A 21,068-nucleotide genomic window follows, 5' to 3' on the forward strand; every position below is an offset into this window, starting at 1 on the left:
TTTTTTTTTTTTACTCCATGTGTATTTACCTAGTTCTATCATACAGGAAGGAAGCTATGCTCATAGTGACCCATCTTTGTATCTTTCAGCATTAAGTTTGAGTCTTGTATGTATTGTACTTATTGTATGTATGATTGTATCTGAATAAAATTCAATTCAATTCTTAAATTCTTGTATAGTTTTTGCATTGCATACACTTGCCTCATCCAATTTGTTTCAAATATCCACCACTCTGTGTGGGAAACTATTCTTTTTTAGAGCTCTTCTATAATTATCCTTGATTTTCTTTTCATATCCTCTTGTTTTTCTCTTATCCCACTTTAATAAACATTCTCTGTCGAGGATTTCCATCCTTTTCATAATTCTGTAAATGGTCAGTGTTGTGCTTAAAAACCATGTACTATAATCTATAATATGATAAAGTGTAGAATTAGATTATTATTCTGCTTCCAGCTAGTCTATTTAATTTTTTTTTTTTTTTCAATTCTTTCATTTTACAGAAAACTTAAGCCATGGCCTTGCATCCCCAAGAAATAAGTTCTGTGACTGTTAATGAACTTCAACAGCTTAAGTTTTCACAGCTGTCTCTCCAAGAGAAAGTTACAGTTAAGAAAAGAGGTTGTTCAACACCTGATATTCAAATATCTCAGCCAGGCATAAGCAACAAGAAATATATTCATAGCTATAATTCTGAACGGTACCAACAGAAAAGTTGGCTTTGTGTTTGTAAAGTAAAAAATGCACTGTTTTGCTTCTCGTGTTTGCTGTTTGGAGGTGATGTAACATGGACAAAAGATGGTTTTAAAAATATAAACAAAATGAAAGAAAAAAGTGAAAAGCATGAGAAGTCAAAGAAGCATGTTGATAATGTGGTTTCACTGTCCCTTTTACGAACCGTAAATATTAAGGAAAAACTTAGTGAGGCACACAGACTTTTAATCAATGAGCATAATATAAAGGTTAGAAAAAAAAAATTGAAATTTTGTCCAAAATAAAAGACTGTATTTTCTTTTGTGGAAACTTTGAAACTATCTTATGTGGACATGATGAAAAAGGCGATTCAGTAAATCCAGGGGTATTTAAAGAATCAGTATATTTTGTATCTAAATTAGATCCAGATTTGAAGAATCATTTAGAAATCAGTAGTCTTCAAAAGTGCTTCTAAGACCATTCAGAATGAGATATTTGACTGCCTGCTACAAATATAACATGAGATAAGGACGGAAATTAAAAAAGACTCCTTTATAGCTGCTATGGCTGATGACACAACAGATGTTTCTGAACACACTCAAATGGTCCTTGTTCTATGGTACGTATTGAATGGAGAAATATTTGAGCATTTGTGGGGATTCTTTATTCCAGAAAATCAAACTGCAGATGGCATATCAAAATGTATTTTAGAACAAGTGAACATAATCCTTCAAGGAAATGGACAAAAACTGATAGCTCAGAAATTTGTTGGTGCAAATGTGTTATATTCAACGTATGCAACACTTCAATGACTAGCTTGCACACACAATATGCTACAAGATGTAGTTTCAACAATGAGACTAGCCTCTCCTAGGGAATCCCATTGTTCTGTGACCAAACTCACTGACCCTTCCGACTACACCCGTTTGATGAAGAATAGATTCTTGGCATCTCAGGTCAAGTCTCTACCTTCTTGAACAATAGGCCTAGCTGCGTCTCGGGTCAGCCATCTGACACCTCAACTGACGCAACCCAACTTTTCAAATAGTCTTTATATGGCAACAACAAGCATGATAGTGGGTAAAAAAAAAAAAAAAAAAAAAAAAAAATCCCGGGAGTCCAGGGACAGAGACCCGGGTGGGGATCAGGGGGCGAAGCCTCCTGGAGCCCCTGCACTTCTGCTCTTTCATGAGCAAATTTAAAGGTGTCTAGTAGGCATTTTGGGGGGAAATTTTTATATATCTGTAAAGGCAAAAGACTGGGTTGATTGACTTAGATCCCTTCATCCCTTTTCCTGACATGTTTTGAAAAGCATACAAATCGCGGGCCTAGGCCGAGTCCCTGGGTTGAATCGCTCAATCTACTTACTACTTCCACTCCCTCTCCTGCCACATGCCCCTCCAAGTATCTAAAGCTATTCACTTCCTCCAGACTCTCTCCCTTAATGCCCACCTCCAATTTCCTGCCACCCTCTCCCCTTGTATATCTCATCATCTTACTTTACCCACATATATCTTCAACTTCCTTCTTTCATAAACCTTCCCAAACTCCTTCACTAACTTCCTTAATCCTTCCTCTGATCCTGCCACAAGTGCAGTGTTGTCAGCAAACAGCAACTGGCTTACCCTTGCATTTACCTCCTGCACCACTCCATCCAGGTACACATTGAACAGCCATGGTGACATGACATATCCCTGGTGAAGTCCCACCTTTACCTCAAACCATTCACTTTCTTCATTTCTAACTCTAACACTAGGCTTATGATAGGGTAGACAGAAAAGCACTGTGGGAGGTTATGCAGATATATGGGATAGGAGGAAAGCTTCTAGGAGCTATCAAGAGTTTTTATGAGATTAGTAGAGCTTGTGTCAGGATTAGAAATGGAGAGAGTGAGTGGTTCGAGGTAAAGGTGGGACTTCGTCAAGGATGCGTTATGTCGCCCTGGCTGTTCAACTTGTACATGGATGGGGTAGTGCGAGAGGTAAATGCAAGGGTAGTGGGTCAGGGATTGGAGATGGTTAAAGAAAATAGAGAAAAGTGGGAGGTGAGCCAGCTGTTGTTTGCTGACGACATGCGCTTGTGGCAGGATCGGAAGAGGGACTGAGGAAGTTGGTGACAGAGTTCGGGAGAGTATGTAATAGAAGAAAGCTAGAGATAAATGTGGGTAAAAGTAAGGTGATGAGATGTACAAGGGGTGAAAGTGGCAGTAGACTGGAAGTGAGCATTAAGGGAGAGCGACTGGAGGAAGTGGATAGTTTTAGATACTTGGGTGCAAATGTGGCAGGAAAAGGTGGAGTGAAGGTGGAGGTAGAATGTAGGGTGAGAGAAGCGAGTAAATGCCTAGGTGGATTGAAGAGTGTAATGAGGAATAGACATTTGGGAATGGATGCTAAGAGGAGACTGTATGAAGGAGTGATTGTGCCAACAGCACTGTATGGGGCAGAAACATGGAACATAAGAGAGGAAGAGAGAAGGAGTTTGAATGTGTTTGAGATGAGGTGTCTGAGAAGTATGATGGGGGTTACTAGGCTAGACAGAGTGAGAAATGAGGAGGTGAGGAGAAGAACGGGGGTGGAAAGGAAGTTGGGAGATAGGGTTGATGAAAGAGTATTAGGATGGTTTGGACACATGGAAAGAATGAGTGAAGAAAGACTAGTAAAAGAAGTATGGAAGGCAGATGTAGAGAGAGTGAACATGAGGGGATGTTCTAGGATGAGGTGGATGGATGGGGTGAAGGGGGCTTTGGGGAACAGGGGAATGTCTGTTGAGGAAGGACGGGAGAGACAGAAGACGGGTGAATGGAGAATGGTTGTATATGGATGATGTTGTGATGCATGAGGTGGAATGGGTGGGGGGATGAGGGGTGAGGTAGTATGTGTGAGCAACATTTGACGCAGCCTGAAGGGATTTCTCCCCGTCTTCTCCTTTTATGCATGGGGGAACGGAGAGGGGGGGTCGCCGATTTAATGAAGCGGCCTTGCTGTGGATGTGCAGTGTCTTGCGACACTGCTTCTGACCCAGGGCAGTGGACAAGGTGCAGGGATGACCCGTCATCCAGGAGGTGCTAAGATAAGAGGGAGGGTGGAGGGGTGTGGAGTGTATTCAGGGATGGAATGGGTGGGAATGATTTTATGCCTTTTCCTTTTTGGTTACCTCCCTTGTAAGGGGGAGAAAGCCTTGGTATATGTATGCTAACTCTAACACAGGCTCTACTACTTTCATAAAAATTCCTGACTGCTCTTAAAAGCTTTCCTCCTATCCCATACATCTGCAATACCTCCCACAGTGCCTTCTTGTCTACCCTGTCATAAACCTTTTCCAAATCCATAAGGCCCCAAAAAATTCTTACCTTTTCCTAAATCTTTCTCACAAATCTGCCTTACCACAAAAATCTGATCCATGCAACCCCTACCTTTCCTTAACCCACACTATTTTTCACCAACTATCACTGTAATCCTTTTCTAATCCTCTCAATCAAAACACTCCCATAAGTCTTCTCAACTAAACAAATTGATCACTTGTCTGTTTTTCCCATGTAAAGTGGAACTATACTGGCACTCCTCCAGTACTCTGGCACTCTACCCTCTTTTAGACAAATATTAAACAACCTCACCAGCCAGTCCATCACCACTGTACCCCCCTCACCCCTTTCACCCATCTAACCCAGGGGCCTTGCTTGCTCTCATTTTAACAACTACTTTCACTTTCTTTTTATATATACAGTATATAGCAATACTTTTGGAAAATTATTTCAGCAAGTGCACAGCTGTCTTCTGTGATGAAGACATGTTCACATAAGGTATTTACCTAGTTTTACCTAGTTGTATTATATGGGAAGGAAGCTATGCTCATGGTGACCTGTCTTTGTATCTTTCAGCATCAAGTTTTTTCTTAAAATTTTGAAGTGTTTGCACACATTGTTTCTTTATCTAAATTATTCCAGGTATCCAGTACTCTATATGGAAATCTATTTCTTTTTCAGATCTCTCCTATAGTTATCTTTTTTTTAGTTTCTTTTTGTGTCCTCGTTTTTCCATTGTCCCATTTTAATAAATCATTCCTATCTAGGATTTCCATTCCTTTCATGATTCTATAAATAGTCACCAGATCTCCTCTTTCTCTTCTTTGATCCAGAGTTGATAATTCCAATTTGGACAATCTTTGTTCATATGTTAATTTGAAGAGAGGTGCAACTTTGTTGTTGCTCTTTGTATTCTTTCTAATTTCTTTATATTCTTTTTAGTACTGGGTGCTTGCTATATCATGCAAACTAGAGTCACGGAAGAAACTGAAGGCTGTCATTTCAAGAAATTAAATAATGGAAGAGTTTAACATGAGCTCTTCCACAACTTATGACATTAAGAAACAAAAGAATGAACTGTAAATTCTGTTCACTTGTCCAGAATACTATGCACTTACCCATACCAGCAAGAGCTCACCCAAAATCTCTATACACCATAAAAAGGCCTTCATTCAAGTTAGAGTTAGTTTACATATGTAAATAAAAAACATGTTGCTCATCAATTACTCATTACTTATAGTTGAAGACAATCACACTCTAGAAAACAGTCCATAGTATTAGCACATTCAATATTTTGGGCAAATGTTTGGTCCTCAAGCTCCCAAAAGACAAGACTTCTACTGCAACAATAAAAACTCTAACTGCCTGTCTTAGGTGGTTTAGTTATGTTATGAAAATGAGAGTAGATATCATCAAATGATTCATGAGTTTGTAGTAACTGAAGTGAAAGCAAATGCAAAAGGTGGATATATGGGGTGAATAAAGCACCTGGTAAGGATGTCAATAAAAATGTGTACTGATTACAGAATAAACTGCAAAAGAAAAAAGAAGAATGTATAAAATAAAGTAATAACCTGCTCCATGACAGGGGAGTACCAACGATAAGCTACATTAATTGTTGCCAAAGCTTCACTGACTGAAAACCTCAAGACCCATAGTGGCTGGCAACAGTCTTTGGTCCCTCTCAAAGATCTCTCTGGGATGAAACTTTGGACTGTTGTGTTGTATCAGTGTATGACAGTTTCTATATCACTGGCTTATAATAGCAGGAGGGGAGTACTTGATAAAAAGAAATCTTGGGCCTCGTTCAGAAACTGAGTGTCAGTACCTTGGGATTACACCTCCACATGGTGATGACAGTACAAACAAGTACTTGACACTGATCCCACCAAGGATAAATTGGTAATAATGTTAGAGGAAAATATATCTGATTTCCTCATAGTTATGGCAGAAAGAAATTAAAAATTATGAGTGAAGTTGAAATGAAAAGGGTGAGATTTCCTCTCCCATTCCCAGCTACCTTGTATTGCAGGAAAAACCAAGCAGGTTGAAAATAAAAATTAGTTGTTACTACTGTCTGTACTTACAAAATAAAAAATTTCAAAAGTTATACAACACTTCTAACAAATTAAAATGAAAGCTGAATGACAGTAATGATTGTTGCCTCAAAGTTCACTGACTGAAAACCTGCAACCCAGCAGTGGCTGGTAACAGCCATTGGGCCTTCCCAGAGATCTCTCTGGAAAGAAATTTTGAACTGCTGTTTGTGCTGTATTAGTGTGTGACTGTTTCTATGTCACTGGTTTGTTGTAGTAATTGGAAGGGAGTGGCCATCAGCTCTCAGCTCTCCTTATATGAAAAGGTAGAGGAAATACAATTGAGACTAACAGAGAGATCTTGAGCCTGGTCCCAAGACCTCATGGCTACACCTCAAGATGGAGGTGAGGGCATTGTCAAGTTTTGCTCTCTCTGGCATTCATCTTACAAGACAACCACTTGTAGGTCCCAGTTACTGGTCCCTAGAAGATCTTGTATCATAAAAATTATCTTTAAAACATTGGAGATACATACCTTGAGAACATGGAGAATCTCTTGTATTGCGAGGTCCTGTTCACTCTGAGAGCTGACAAACTGTTCTAATGCCCTGTTGTTCCATGAATTATCAATGATGATTCGTGGCACAACTGCATATTAAAAAAAAAAAAAAAAAAAAAAAACAGATGACAGACAGGAAGAAGAAGAAGAAGAGTAAAAATCTGGATTAAAAAAATATATATACATATATATATTTAACGTCATTTTATGTTCCAAATGGCTGTCTGCACCACCTACTTTTAGTTTTCGCTTTCAGCCCTGATTTCTTGACTGAATTCATCCACCTTGTATCAACATCATGCAATCCCGAGATGTGATAACCTTTTGGATGATATTTCAGTTGAAGCCATACAGGTGATATATGTGTAAACTTATTGGCAAATGTCTTTGCAATATCATACCCATGGTTGTTCCACTGAAATATAAGAAAGTGTGAAAGGAACAAGGACCTACATGTCAAAAGAAAGTTTTATACTAAATGAATCAAAAAACAGATTTACCTATAGTTAAGTTATGGTACAAAGGGAGCTGGCAGATAGGGCTGATTACAGATTATTGGGATGGTTTTGGAACATGGAAAGAACAAGTAAAGAGAGGCTAGCAAAAAGTATGGAAAACAGAGGTGGATGGAGTAAACTTGAGGGGACAACCAAAACTGAGACAGATGGAAGGGGTGAAAGGAGCTTTGATCATGAGAAGAATGTCTGTTGAACAGGCAAGGGAGAAGGAAGGGTATAGGCATCACTAAAGAATGGGTACAGATAATATTTTGATGAAGCCTGAAAGGATTTTTTCCCATCTCTAATTTTTGCATGATGGGACAAGGAGGGAGGGTCTCAGTGTAAATGATGGAGCCCTGCCATGGATGTGATGTGTCTTGCTGCATTGCTTGACCCAGGCATTAGGCAAGAGACAAGGATGACACAAGAGGAGCTAAGATAAGAGGGAGACAATAGGTGTTGGATGGGAATGGAATGGGTGGGAGTGGGTGTGTGCCTTGGCTGGCTACCTCCCTTATATGGGGAGTCTCACTAGCGTGAACACATGATGGCAGAAAGGGGATATAGTAGCAAATCCCTGAGCTGTGACATAGACATCAATACCTAACCACCTTGCACTCAACCACACCCATCCTACAACCACTTGTTATCCATTACTCTTTTGTCTTAGCTTCTTCTGGATGAAGGGTCATCCTTGTCCCCTGCCCATTGCCTACATCAGAAGCAATGCAGCAAGACACAGTGCATCCACAGCAGGACCTGCCTGATTAATAACACTTATAAGACCAAACTTGCTCCAGTCACCTCTTCCTTTATACTGGGGACCCAGCACTCCACATAGCAGCTCAACAACACTGCCACCTTGTGTCTGTTCACTGAACCACACGAATAAAATATGGCTGCCCTCAACCAAATGACAACAATGAACACTCCAATAATGCTCGGTCTTTTCTCTCTCTCTCTCTCTTTTTTTTTTCCAAAGTATTTATAAGCCAAGGAAACCTATTAACCAGAGAGGACTGCTCGCAAATGCTTGGCTGAGGCCCCCCTCTTAGTAAGACAGTCAGCAAATTGCTCTGAGGTTCTGACCCAAGAAACAGAGTTAATCTCACCATGTGACAACATATCCTTCAGTAGTGTAATGTCAATGCAAAGATGACTATTCTCCACACCATGAGAAGAATTCAAGGCCTCCACCAAACTCTTGTTTTCAACCAAGCAGTGTACAGCTAAGGTCTGGCATTTGTCAATGTTCCTGATAATCTGTCCAAGATGGGAAGCAGCCTCAGCGCACTCAACAAGCACCAAGGTCTCAGCAGACAAAGTGGATTTAACCACTTGGCACAATTTCCTTGACTGCCAATAAATTGGGCGTCTTTTTCCTTCCCCATTCTTGAGAAAAATCACAAATCCTCCCTGGGAGTCACCATCAGATAGGTTCCCAAAGAAAGTTTCTGAGAAGCACTCAATTATAGTCTTCTACAGCTGACAGCTTTCTAAACAGGTTTTGAAAATGGGCAGCTCCACTGTTCTAGGACCCAAATAATAAGACAAGAAAATATATATATCCAAAAGATCAGGAAATGCTGGGTTGTACAGTTTAGTCATGCAAAGAAAGGTTGGAAAATTTTGGACTAACATCTGAAAGAGAGAGAGGAATTCTATCAACTTTATGCTAATGCACAGCTACTTCTAATAAGTGAGTGGAATGACTATGGAGTGCATCAAATACTGTACCTATCCCAGCCCAACAAGACATAGTTATATAAAATAAGCAGGTACATAAACTTGTGTTATGCCCAAGTAAATGATATATTTGACATTTATAGGACTTAATACATGCAGACCATAAAATTACAACATATACAGAACTTTTTACACTATTACTGATATGAAATACTACAAATTCCTTATGAATTTTTTTACATATTAATTCTCTGATCATTTCCAATGTCATTTGGAAAAAACAATGTTATGTTTCATGCATAAATCTCTTCAATATGAGTCAAATTCTGGTGTGCAGCATTGAGTCCCTGATTTACAATGATTCAATTATGCATCACAATAATCGCATTTTAAAACATAAAGCCACAGCTGTACTACTCATTCTCTTTCACTCTGAATATTAATAACCTCAGAAAGAGCAACCAAGCCAGCTGACAGAATACAGGGGTCCCTCAGCTACAACTACAAAATGAATACAATCTATACTCACATACCCACTCTCACCTCATGATGCCTATGTAGGCATCATTGTATGGAAGAAGTTAACATATCAATGCAATATTCATAAAACTTCTTTTGACAACAGTGAAGAAGTTATGAAGTACAGAATTACCCAAATCAAAATTTCAAAAAGTTATACAATACTAATATCAGTCAAAAAGAAGATTACTCACAGCAGACCTGTCTTCCCTTGCCATTGTAAATTATCAAAATATGACATGTGACTGTGGATACAAGCCAATGAACCACTTCAGTATGGTGATGCCTATGTAGGCATCATGAAGCACAAGTGGGTATATGAGCATGCCGGTGTTTGTGTCTTGGTTATATATTTTTTGTAGTTGAACACGAGTTAACTCTGGATTCTGTGAACTGGTTTGATCACGTTTTCTGTGTTTATCATTACTCAGAGTAAAAGAGAATGTGACTATATTTGAGTCATACTGAAGTGGTTAAAAGCAACATGACAGAGACCTACTTACTGGTGTCACAAAGCCCAAAGTCATTTGTGCTATGTTGCGACGTGATGTGTCTTTGCTGTAGGTATCATGATTTGTGACAATGTCCTTCCATTTTACCTTCTCAGTCACGAGACCTTTGGTAATAACACTCTCACTCACTGCACCTGATGGCTGCAAAAGTAAAAAAATCTTGTTCATTTACTTATTTATTTGTTTTACTTATTTATTTTACATATTTTTTTCTTACTAATGTACTGCATCTTAAATCTCAGTACCAAACACAGCATGATAAAAGTCAGTACAGTAGAGAGCCATTTATCCAGCATTTGATGTATTGGCAATGTCTTAACAACAGCTGATTCAAGTTGTGGACAAACTGCTCTACTTTCTCTGTCATTAAGCCATTTGTTTGGGGTTCTCCTGTCATCATTAGTGAAGTGAGACTGTTATTCATTAACAAGATGCTTAAGGTAACTGGCTACCAACAAGCTTGTCAGCAAAACTGTGGGCAAGATATACAGCCTATTGATGACCATACAAATTGCTTTCCACTACATGGACAGGCTATCCATCTACTCACCAAAGGCTTCTTCCCCCTAACAAGGGAAGTAGCCAGCCAAGGCATGCACCCATTCCCACCTATCCTACTCCCATCGTAAGCCCTGTCTCCTGCCCACTGCCCAAGTCATAAGCAATGCAGCAAGACAAAGTACATCTACAACTGGGCCCCTTCACTTCATTTAACATGGTGACCCTCCCTCCTCGTCCCATCATGTGAAAATAGTAGAAAAGGAGAAATCCCTTTGAGCCACATCAATTTGTAGGCCATTCACAACCATCCTCCACCCACATTATCTTTTGCTCTTTTCCCCTGCTCGACAGACATTACCCTTTTACTCAAGGCACACTTCATACTATCCATCCATTCATCTCATTTTCAGTCTTCCCCTCAGGTTCACTCCATCCACCTCTGCATTCCCCACTCTTTTTGCTAGTCTTTCTTCACTCATTCTATCCATGTGCCCAAACCCTCCCAGTATTCTTTCATGAGCCCTATCTGCCAGCTCCTTTTCCACCGCTCTTCTTGTCACCTCTTTATATCCTTGTAACAACCACCATGGTTCATCTCAAACACATTAAAAATTTTCCTTTCTGCCTCCCTTAAATTCCAAGTCTCCACCCCATACAATGCCATGAGTACAATCACCTTTTCATATAATCTCTTTGCATCTATCCCCAGATACCTATTTCTCACTACACTTTTCAAAGACATGAACAATGATGATGAAAAAATCATTGAGGACCTGATCTGCCTTAGATCAGAATATATAGCACTGGTGTGGTTCCTACACAAAACAAAAGATGGAAGATAAAAAGCCTGCAACAAAACTGGTTCTCAGCCAGACAGACAAACCATGCAAGCATGGATTAATGGGCAACAGGACTGTAGTGTTCAGATCAATGAAAGAAGTATACAAAATTGACAGACGAACTCAGGTTTGGGATGGGAGAGCATCACAATGTAAAAAAATAAATTAAATAAAAATAATAAATAGAAAATAAAAAGTAAAAAGGCTACATTCCTGAGGGATACAAAGAAACACAGTTTTCCATATAATCCATACAATGGGACAACAACAAGAACAATAATAATAATAATAACAATAATAATAATAACAATAATAATACATACATATACATATACCAATGGCCATTTCCTCCTACCTATTCCATCTCCACTCACTCCCCTCCCTCCCTCTTATTTTGGCTCCTCTTGGAGACTCCTCTTGGAGACTCCTGGAGGAGGAGGAGGAGGAGGAGGAGGAGGAGGAGGAGGAGGAGGAGGAGGAGGAGGAGGAGGAGAGGGTGGAGTAGGAGCAGCAGCAATGATGATGATGATGATGATGATTATGATGATAATAATGTACTGCCAAAAATGTGGGGTGGTCAGCTGTCAAGTAGATGGCTCCTGCTCGTTTTTTCTTTTAGAAGATAGTTACGGTGGCCAGGTAACGTGGATAGTGCTCATCCCGATCCACCCATGGGTAATTATTTCAACAAACTTCCATTGTCTGTGCTAACTCTATCTCCAGGACGGGAAAAGAAAAGAAAAATATCTAAAGGAACTCAAATACGTATTCCAATTTTCAACTATGAAAGTAAAAAGAATCTGTCAATAGGTAGCTGCCACCATCCTTCTTAGTTCAATAGGACCGTTAGACATGGATTTTCCTCCCCTTCTATTTCTCCTGTGGGTCCTCAGGATTCTATCCAGTTAATGGTTTTTATATTGCCATACATTGGGTGGTTGGAAAAAAAATAATACCCCATTAATTTCTATTCTCTGCACATTTTCTTTTTATATATATATATATATATATACAACCACTCCTCGTTTAACGACGACAATTGGGACAAGCGCACCGTCGTTAACAGAATTGGTCGTTAAGCGAAAGTGTATACATATACGTTCATGTACTGTATGTACAATGTCCAGCAATACATGTATCTTTATTTTCGTGTATTTTCCCTCTTTTATACATTACATTAAAGCTTTATTTACTGTTTATTTACGGTGGTTAGGTTCCTAAAATTACCGTATATGACCAAATCCGCGTATGCTGACATTCCATATTGAATACCGGGGTATTTTTTTAGTTTCGACCATGGGCGCAATATAGCAATAGAAAATTAATTATTAATTTTGTAAATTAAAATGTATCAACGTAATATGCAATTTTGTGGGCAGAAATGAAAGTAAAAAATACCTTGCTACAAGAAAATATGCAAATGAACGAAGTCGGTAGCATAGGCTCGGGACGCCATCTTGTCGTCTGCCAACGTCTCTCACGATGACGACAACGAGGACGAGCCGGATGACATTTAATTTGTAGGTAATGATTTATTAAACACAGGTTAGGTTAGTTTAGTTTAGGTTAGACGAATTAATTTATCATCCTTTCATTTCTTCGACATCGGCATCTATCATAACAAACATGGTGTACCATTCGTCCGACATGACTTCGTTACGTACGAAATCTGTTTTAGCATTTTTTTTTTCATTTCCGCTCACAAAATTGCATATTACATTGATACATTATAATTTACAAAATTAATAATTAATTTTCTATTGCTATATTGCGCCCATGGTCGAAACTAAAAATTTACCACTACCGGTATACACTGTACCCCAGGTAGTTTTTGCAGCTTGCAGGATGGTAATGTAGACCTAAGCTTCAGAACACTTTACCTCACAGCTAATATCCACCGTACAAGTTCATTTATAACATCATACAAATTTGCCTCAGCCAACTTAATTATCGTACACGACGTCGTAACTTCGGGAGATTTACGTTAAACGACGTCATAAAGCCCGTCGTTACTCCGAGTTGTTGTTAACCGAGTAGGTCGTTAAACGAGGAGTGGGTGTATATATATATATATATCAAAAAGAGGGAGAATTACATCCATATCATAGATTGTAATAAGACTAATGTCATACATAAACAAACACTGGAGCATACAACTCTCACTCTCTCCTGCATTCACATCTCTGGGCCTAGGTGTATTCAACTCTCACTGTTTTCCCTTTTCACCACTATTGGACCAAACGTAGTTACATACAGATCAATATAACTATCAAAAAATAAGAAAATGAACTGAGTTAATTCTACAATTTTTAGGAAGTGTTTTTAAGTTGTGGGATATTACTGCACCTAACCTCCAGCCATCTTACTCCGTATCAAGTAACCAATTACCACTCAAACTGAGGGGACGGTGGGTCACGATCATTACAATATTCATTGGTAATGGTTTATGTTCCTGGCCATGTACAACACTGGAGGTCAGTACACCTTTACTACCTTTCACTTTCCCTAAGGGTAAACCTTGTAATATTTTATTCACTCTAAGCACTCCCCCCCTATCATATATAATTGTGACACCTCACCCCTAGGGGACCCTTTCCCTGTTTCTACTAAGTGTAAATTAAATGGGCATTTCTCTCTCACTATTTCTTAGGATATCCCTTTCCTGCAACGTAAGGATCCAGCAATGTAAGTCTTTATGGTCTATGTTCACATTATTTCACATTATAATCAAGTATGCCCATAGGATAAGGTCACTCACCTGCAACGTAATGATCCTGCAATGTAAGTGACGCTTTCAGGCACCCGCGGGCTTTTGGTACCCAGCCTATCATTCGAATGTTCTTTGGCATCTGGCTACAATTCAAGTGTGGGGGAATGAGACTCCCTATTATAGCCTATCAATGTGAGGTGAACCATAAGAATTGTTCCTGAGAAGTCGACTAACCGAAATCCTGAACTATGTGGCAGGAATTTTTCTTATTTTGTCTACAACCTATAGTAAGGATTATACCCACTATCTGAATGAGGCTAATGACATCACTCCCTTTTGGCAGGACAACCCATGGCATGAATTGTTTTAGTTACATACACACAAAAAAACTAATACTTACCAAATGTATCAAAATAGAATTTTCCATCCTTACACTAATACATACAAAAGTGACAAAAACAGAATTATTATTATTATTATTATTGTTGTTATTATTCTTATTATGATAATAATAATAATAATAATAATAATAATAATAAATGTGTACCAGGAGACAGGACCCCCACAAGCATATTCTTTCCTATACATTACAATTAAGTAAAATTTTATATCATTTTGTTGCAAAGTAATTTCATTACTGTATCATTTGAATATACCTTACCTTTTCTTTCTTCTTCTTGTCTTTGCTTGTCAGTGTTGCTGCAACTAATGCCAAGTACATCCAGAGCAAAAGTGTGGATTTCATTTTCATGGACTATGATGACAATTCTGAAAAAACAGGAACACCTGCTTCTTACACAGACAATTCAGGAATTTAATACGAAAGATCCCAATACAAACATTTAACAACCAATCAGTATCATATATCCTTTCATACATACATACATATACCAAGGCTTTTTCCCCCTTACTAGGGCGGTAGCCAAAAAGGAAAAGGCATAAAATCATTCCCACCCATTCCATCCCTGAAAACACTCCACACCCCTCCACCCTCCCTCCCATCTTAGCACCTCCTAGATGACGGGTCATCCCTGCACCCTGTCCACTGCCCTGGAGAGAAGGAAGTTTCTACACAAACCCCATGCTGATTTTGCCTATGCAAGGCTTATGTGTAGGCCTGTAACATGTATATGGTCACATTTGTTAACAGGCAAAATGGAAGCCTGCACAAAGTGATCTTATAAGATGGATGTCAAAAGGAATTATTTCCCAGCCACTCATCTTCATTCTCAACAATACCGTCACCTCTATCTAGAAATGCAGCCTTAAGGAGCTAACACTCAGTCTCTGGACCAGTCCAAAAGTCTTTATCAGCTTCAACTACCTTTGCTCAACTTTTACTAAAGTGACTGCTCCTCTCCCCTTTCTTCTACTGGTCAGTGTTACATACAGACCCATGCTAATAAAACAGACAACAGTCTAATATCTCTTCTTGGAGAGAGCTGGAGGAGAGGGGTGAAAGGACCATTGCTGCCCATTATAGGACCACAGGTTTCCTGTAAAAGAAACTCAAAGCAACAGATATGCAGGAAGTTTTTAGCTAAAGGCAAGGATGTCTTTTGGGCTTTTATGGATCCAGAGGAGGCATATGACAAGGTCAACAGGAATGCATTGTAGGATGTGAGGAGATTAGGAATTTTTATATTAATTTTATTAATCAAAATCAATCCCACTGCTGCTTTCACTATGCCTCTCCAGACTGGCATGTCTTCAGCTGTTTCTTTCCAGTCTTGCAGGTTAAGATTAATTTGTACTGTGTCACTCGCTATGCCATCATTCCATCGATATCTTGGTTTTCCTAATGAGCACCTACCCCTGACTCTTCCTTCCATCTCCATCTTTGGCTGGTTAACTCCATCCTGGCACAGTAACCAGCCCACCTTGCTCTTCTTCCACATACAACATACTGCAGTAATTGCTGTCCTGTCTCCTCTCTAATTTCTCTACTGCATTCTCTAGTCTCTTCATCATACACTGGTCCCAAGATTCTTCTAAAAATGTTGTTTTCAAAGACTTCTAGCTTTCTTTTTCGTTGTTCCATCAAGGTCCAGGTCTCACAACTATATAACACAGTTGGTTGAATTACTTTACATTCTAAGTTGTCTTTTCTAAATTTTCTGTTCCTCATGATGGAACGGTAATATCTATTTCCTGCTGTAAACCTTTCATTTATTTGTGTCCATTTAATTTTTTTCAGAGACTATGACTCCTAGGTATTAGGTTCCCAACTTGTTCAACACCTCCATTGCCAACCTCTTCACTCATTTCCATAATTACTGTCTTCTCATTACATACAAGTCTGATCTGGTGAAAACAAATTGTCGAGTTCATCCTTATTCTCCGTTATTGTTACCACATCATCTCCTTGGGCTAATAGTCCAACACTAACTGTACCCAACCTCACTCCTGATAGGGTTTGGCTTTCTCTTACCGCTTTTACCATTATCAGATTAAATAGCACTGGTGACAGATGGCACCCTTATCTTAATCTACCAATAACTTCAATTTCTTTAGTTTCTGTCCCTCCTACCTTCACTGCATATCAGTTGTCTATATAGCATGCCTTTATCAGGGAAATACAATTTCTCTGGTACTCCAAATTCCTTTAGAATATGCCATAATGATTGTCAGTGTATGCTGTCGTACGCTTGTTGAAAAGCTATAAATAGCTGGTAGAGTTCCTTGTTGTATTTGTAGTATTTTTCCATTATCTGCCTTACTGTATGTATATGATCAATTGTCGATCTGTTATGCTTGAAGCTGCATTGGTATTCGCCAAGCGTTGCATTGGTGTATAGTGTTAGTCGTTTTAGAAGTACTTTCGTGAAGACTTTGTACAAGATGCACAATAAACTTATCCTTCTGTAGTTGACACTCCTGTTTGGTACTGTTTTTATGTATAAGAGTAATAATGCCTTTCCTCTATCGGTGTGGTATCTCTTCTTCCCTCCAAATCTTTACTATCAATCTATGGATTTCTGTCTCCAACCATTCCCCTCCTCTTTTAAGCAGTTCTGCTGGGATTCCATCACACACTGGAACTTTATTGTTCTTTAGTTCCTTTATACATTGTCTTACTTCACCTAGTGTTGGTTTCTCTATTTCATTTTCAATTTCTCTTACATTTACTCCTTCAATATGTTGGAATGATGGTGTAGAGTTGGCTGGTTCTTGCCTGTTTAGCAATTCTGTGAAATACTGTAGACACTGCAAGATACAAAGGCGGGACACCACAAGCGTAGCTCCCCTTCCCGCAAAATACAACTAGGTAAATATACCATTTCTCCATCAGCACTTTAATCATCCAGCTACATGCCTGGAAACCTTTCTTCACTGCATTATGGTGTTCCCTAATCCTTCCTTCCCTCCTGTCCCTTTCTAGATTAGGTTAGGTTCGGTTAGGTAGGTTAAGTTTGGTTTATGTTATGTAGGTTAGGTTAATACCCGATCATAATAGCAAATATGGCACAATATTTGCTATTATGATTGGCTATGAATAAGGCAGTAAGCCACAACATTGCATTTGTGCACATTCAGAACAGTGCCGTACTCCTAGCCATGAAAATTTGGAGTACAGCTGCCATACCTATATCCAGCATGTTTTTGTTATTGATTTCTGCTGAGAAAAACAGATATTACATTGATGTACTTTAATTTACCAAATTAATATTCAATTTCCATTGATGTTTCCCATAGGTATGAACTCCCTTAGTAATACTGATAAAACTTACTTCTTTACTTATTTCTATGTATATGATGGAAATCATTTTCACCACAAAAACAAGCATTATCATGATTATGTTACTTTATATGCGGCTTGTCAATCATTTTGAATTACTTGTCAGTCCTTGTCAGTCGTATGACCCTATCTAGATGGTAGCATACAGTGTCCAGACAATATCTTGACAGTTTTGGACAGTCTCCTGACAGTGTCTGGATGGCCCTGGATGATGTCCAAACGGCTCTGGACAGTGTCCTGACAGCTCTGGACAGTAATTAGACCCATATGAACAAATAACATGTACAATGGTACTTAACAACAGTGCACTATGAAATTGCCTTTTACTTACTTTTTTGTGTTATCCTCGGCAATTATAATTGTTATTTCGAACTATGTGTTCTTTTCATTATCTGCATTTCATGTATTTGATTCATTGGCATTGCCAAATAAACTTATTATTATTGGTATTTAATCCTTGATAATGAGGGGACTGGGAAAATGGTTGCTGGCCAGTTCAGCCCACTGACAACTCAGGCCATCACCAACTCAATCCATCAACTGCCTGAGGCACTATCTTTGCTCTGACAGATGCGGAGGTTGACGAAATTAAAGTATGATAAATTTGTCTTCTCTAACCCAACCTAGGACCAACTTGGTCAAGTAGATGGGCCAAGTTGGTGATGGGGACCCCATTGGGGTGAGCTGACCCTACACTGGAGAAGCCAGTTCATTCACTTTTCCCAGTATATCTAATCTGGGAAGTGATCATTCTTACTTTTGGCATCATGTCTAACAGACCATCTTTCTATACTAAGTCCAAGGTAAGCACCCTATTATGATGTCATGGGCTGAGCTTGTTACCTGTTAGTGCAACTAAAATTCAGGTATTTTTCATGCATGTAATTGTAAATGGAACTTGTGTGCTCATAATATTTCCATCAGCTTTGTTTGATGATAAGAGTATTGAATCTAAATTGAACTTTTAACTAAACTGGGAGTACTGGTGATGTTTCAAAAGGGTGTCGTTTCTCTGACATGCTATAATCCTCTTTTTTCACCAGCATGAAACTGTTTTCATGACTGAAACTTTGTTTCATATGTACTTACCTAACGTTGTTGAATGAATATTGCAAGAGTTTACTTTGTCTCTCCGCCAGTAATATTATCGAGATCCCTTGAAGTAACGCCAATCCACTCCTCTCAAACGACACGTGTTAATGCCACCCGGCACCGTTTCAACATATGTTCCAAATTGACACAGCTGTCTGCCACCGCTACATACACGCGTTATAGTAGCATTCGTCACACAACAACAAAACACAGCTGTTTGGTCTTCGAAACCAATGGCCTGACTTAGCTTGCATTTACAATCTAAAACTCGACAATAATTATCTCAATATCTTAAAGAAAATCAAAGACAATCAATTTGTGTGTGTGTGTATTTACCTAACTGTAGTACACAGGAAAGGAGCAACACTTGTTAGGTCCTGTCTCCTAGTCTCTCATTGTGACTGTCTAACATACATGGACTAAGATTTATGTACGGTTCCAGCTTAATCTGTATCTATGATTCCCAATTATCATATATATAGATATGAATTCACGTATTGTTTGAGTTTAGGATATATCTCCTAAGCTATTCCACATATTTACATATCTATATGGAAAACTGTATTTCTTCACATGCTTTCGACATGTTTTCCTAATTTACTTCCATGACTTCTTAAAGCCCTTCCATCTTTAATTAGGAGATATATTCTATCAGTGCAATCTACCCCCTTTAGTGACCTGAACATTGTAATCATGTCACCTCTTTCTCTTCGATCTTTCAAGAAAAGTCGGCAAACCCAGTAGTCTACTTTTAGTTTTTCATCATATGATGTACTTGCCAGGCTGTGGACCAGTTTGGTTGCTGCCCTTTGTATTCTTTAATCTTGCTTATATCCTTCATTCTGTGTGGGAACCATTCTACTGATGTATATTTCAGTCTTAGACGTATCAGGGTTTCGGTGAAGTTTTTCATAATCTCTTCTTCCATATAATGGAACACCACTTTAATCTTCTGCAGTAGTCCATATGTCTCTCCCACAATCCTGCTGACATGTCTGTCAGATGACAGGTCGTCTTTTATCAACACTCCCAAGTCTTTCTCCTCTTTTGCTTTTGTAATATGTTCGCCTCCCAATAAATAATTTAAGGGCAGCTTTTTGCTGTTATTGTCCATTTCCAGTACTTTGCATTTTTTGGTATTAAACTTGATTTCCCGTTCTTGGCTATACAAAAAATCTAGATATATTTGCAATAATCTATTGTCCTCCTCCTTTTCATTCTTCTCGTGATTTTTGGATCATCTTTAAACATGTTGATTCCTTCCATCATGTCATTAACATAGACAAGAAATATTATTGGTGCAAACACTGAACCTTGTGGTACTCCGCTCGTTACTGCTCTCCATCTTGACATTTTGTCCTTTAATATGTCCTCATGTATTTTTCCTTCAAAAAGTTTTTAATCCATTCTAATATTTTGCCTCTCAGTCCTCAAACATGCTCCAATTTCCACACAATTCGACTGTGAGGTACTTTATCAAATGCCTTCTCTAGGTCCAGATGCATTCAGTCCACCCATCCCTCTCTCTCTTGCAGAACATCAATCACTCGAATAAAAGCTTAAAAGGTTTGAAAAACATAACCTTCCAGATATGAAGCCAAACTGACTTTGTCAGAATGTTCATATTTTCAAAATATTTGGTCCATCGATCTTTCACAATCCTTTCACATAATTTCACTATTGTGCTGGTTAGTGATACTGGCCTATAATTTAGTAGTGTCTCCTTGTCTCCGCCTTTGTGAATTGGCGCCACATTTACCACTTTCTAATCAAGTGGCACAATGCGTTCTTTTAATGAACATGCGATAACACTGGATCTTGTCCGCTAGTTGTTCGCTACATTCCTTAAGTATCCAGTCTGAGATCCCCTCAGATCCTGAAGCTTTTGTCACATCCAATGGTCTCAGGAGATTGAGCACTACCCTCACCTCTACATTAGTGTCTGCTAAACTTTTTTTTCTCTCTCTCTCCCATCGCTTTTCTCCAATAAGTTACTTTCCTTTGTGAAGACCGATTGGAAACCTTCATTTATTATTTCTGCCTAAGCTGAGGCCTTTTCAAAGACTTCACCATCTACTACTAACTTGGTCATTTTTTCCCTGTGTCTCAGTTTACCATTTATAAACTTGTAAAACAGTTTTGGTTCATCTTTGCATTGTTCTGCCACACCTCTTTCAAAATTGCTTTCTTCCTCCTTGTGAGTTCTTGTATAGTCATTCCTAGCTTGTTTTTAAACTTCTTTTGTTTTATTGCTTCTTTTCTTTCTCCATTTGCCCCAAGCCACATCCCTGACCTTTTTCGTAATTTATTTTTTGTTAAACCAATCCTGTTTTCTTCCCTTCTCTAGTCTTTGGCACATGTTTGTTCACTGCTAGGTTGTAAAT

At 38.8% G+C, this 21,068-nt stretch overlaps 1 protein-coding gene across 1 annotated transcript in view; it reads right to left on the bottom strand.

Annotated features, from left to right (window-relative positions):
- The window catches only part of LOC143023776 (chitinase domain-containing protein 1), a 37,309-nt gene extending 18,417 nt beyond the window's left edge, over positions 1–18,892 (bottom strand). Inside the window, exons 1-5 of the mRNA XM_076182391.1 lie at positions 18,682–18,892; positions 14,515–14,621; positions 9,795–9,944; positions 6,824–7,001; positions 6,563–6,675 (exon numbers count right to left, since the gene is read on the bottom strand). Of these exons, the coding sequence (XP_076038506.1) occupies positions 6,563–6,675; positions 6,824–7,001; positions 9,795–9,944; positions 14,515–14,604 (531 nt within the window). The 5' untranslated portion in view covers positions 14,605–14,621; positions 18,682–18,892. The remainder of the gene's footprint in view (positions 1–6,562; positions 6,676–6,823; positions 7,002–9,794; positions 9,945–14,514; positions 14,622–18,681) is intronic.
- Positions 18,893–21,068: the final 2,176 nt, after the last annotated feature.

Source organism: Oratosquilla oratoria, unplaced genomic scaffold (genome assembly GCF_046742065.1).
Source record: "Oratosquilla oratoria isolate Oo_2021 unplaced genomic scaffold, ASM4674206v1 SCAFFOLD60, whole genome shotgun sequence".
Taxonomy (NCBI): Eukaryota; Metazoa; Arthropoda; class Malacostraca; order Stomatopoda; family Squillidae; genus Oratosquilla; species Oratosquilla oratoria.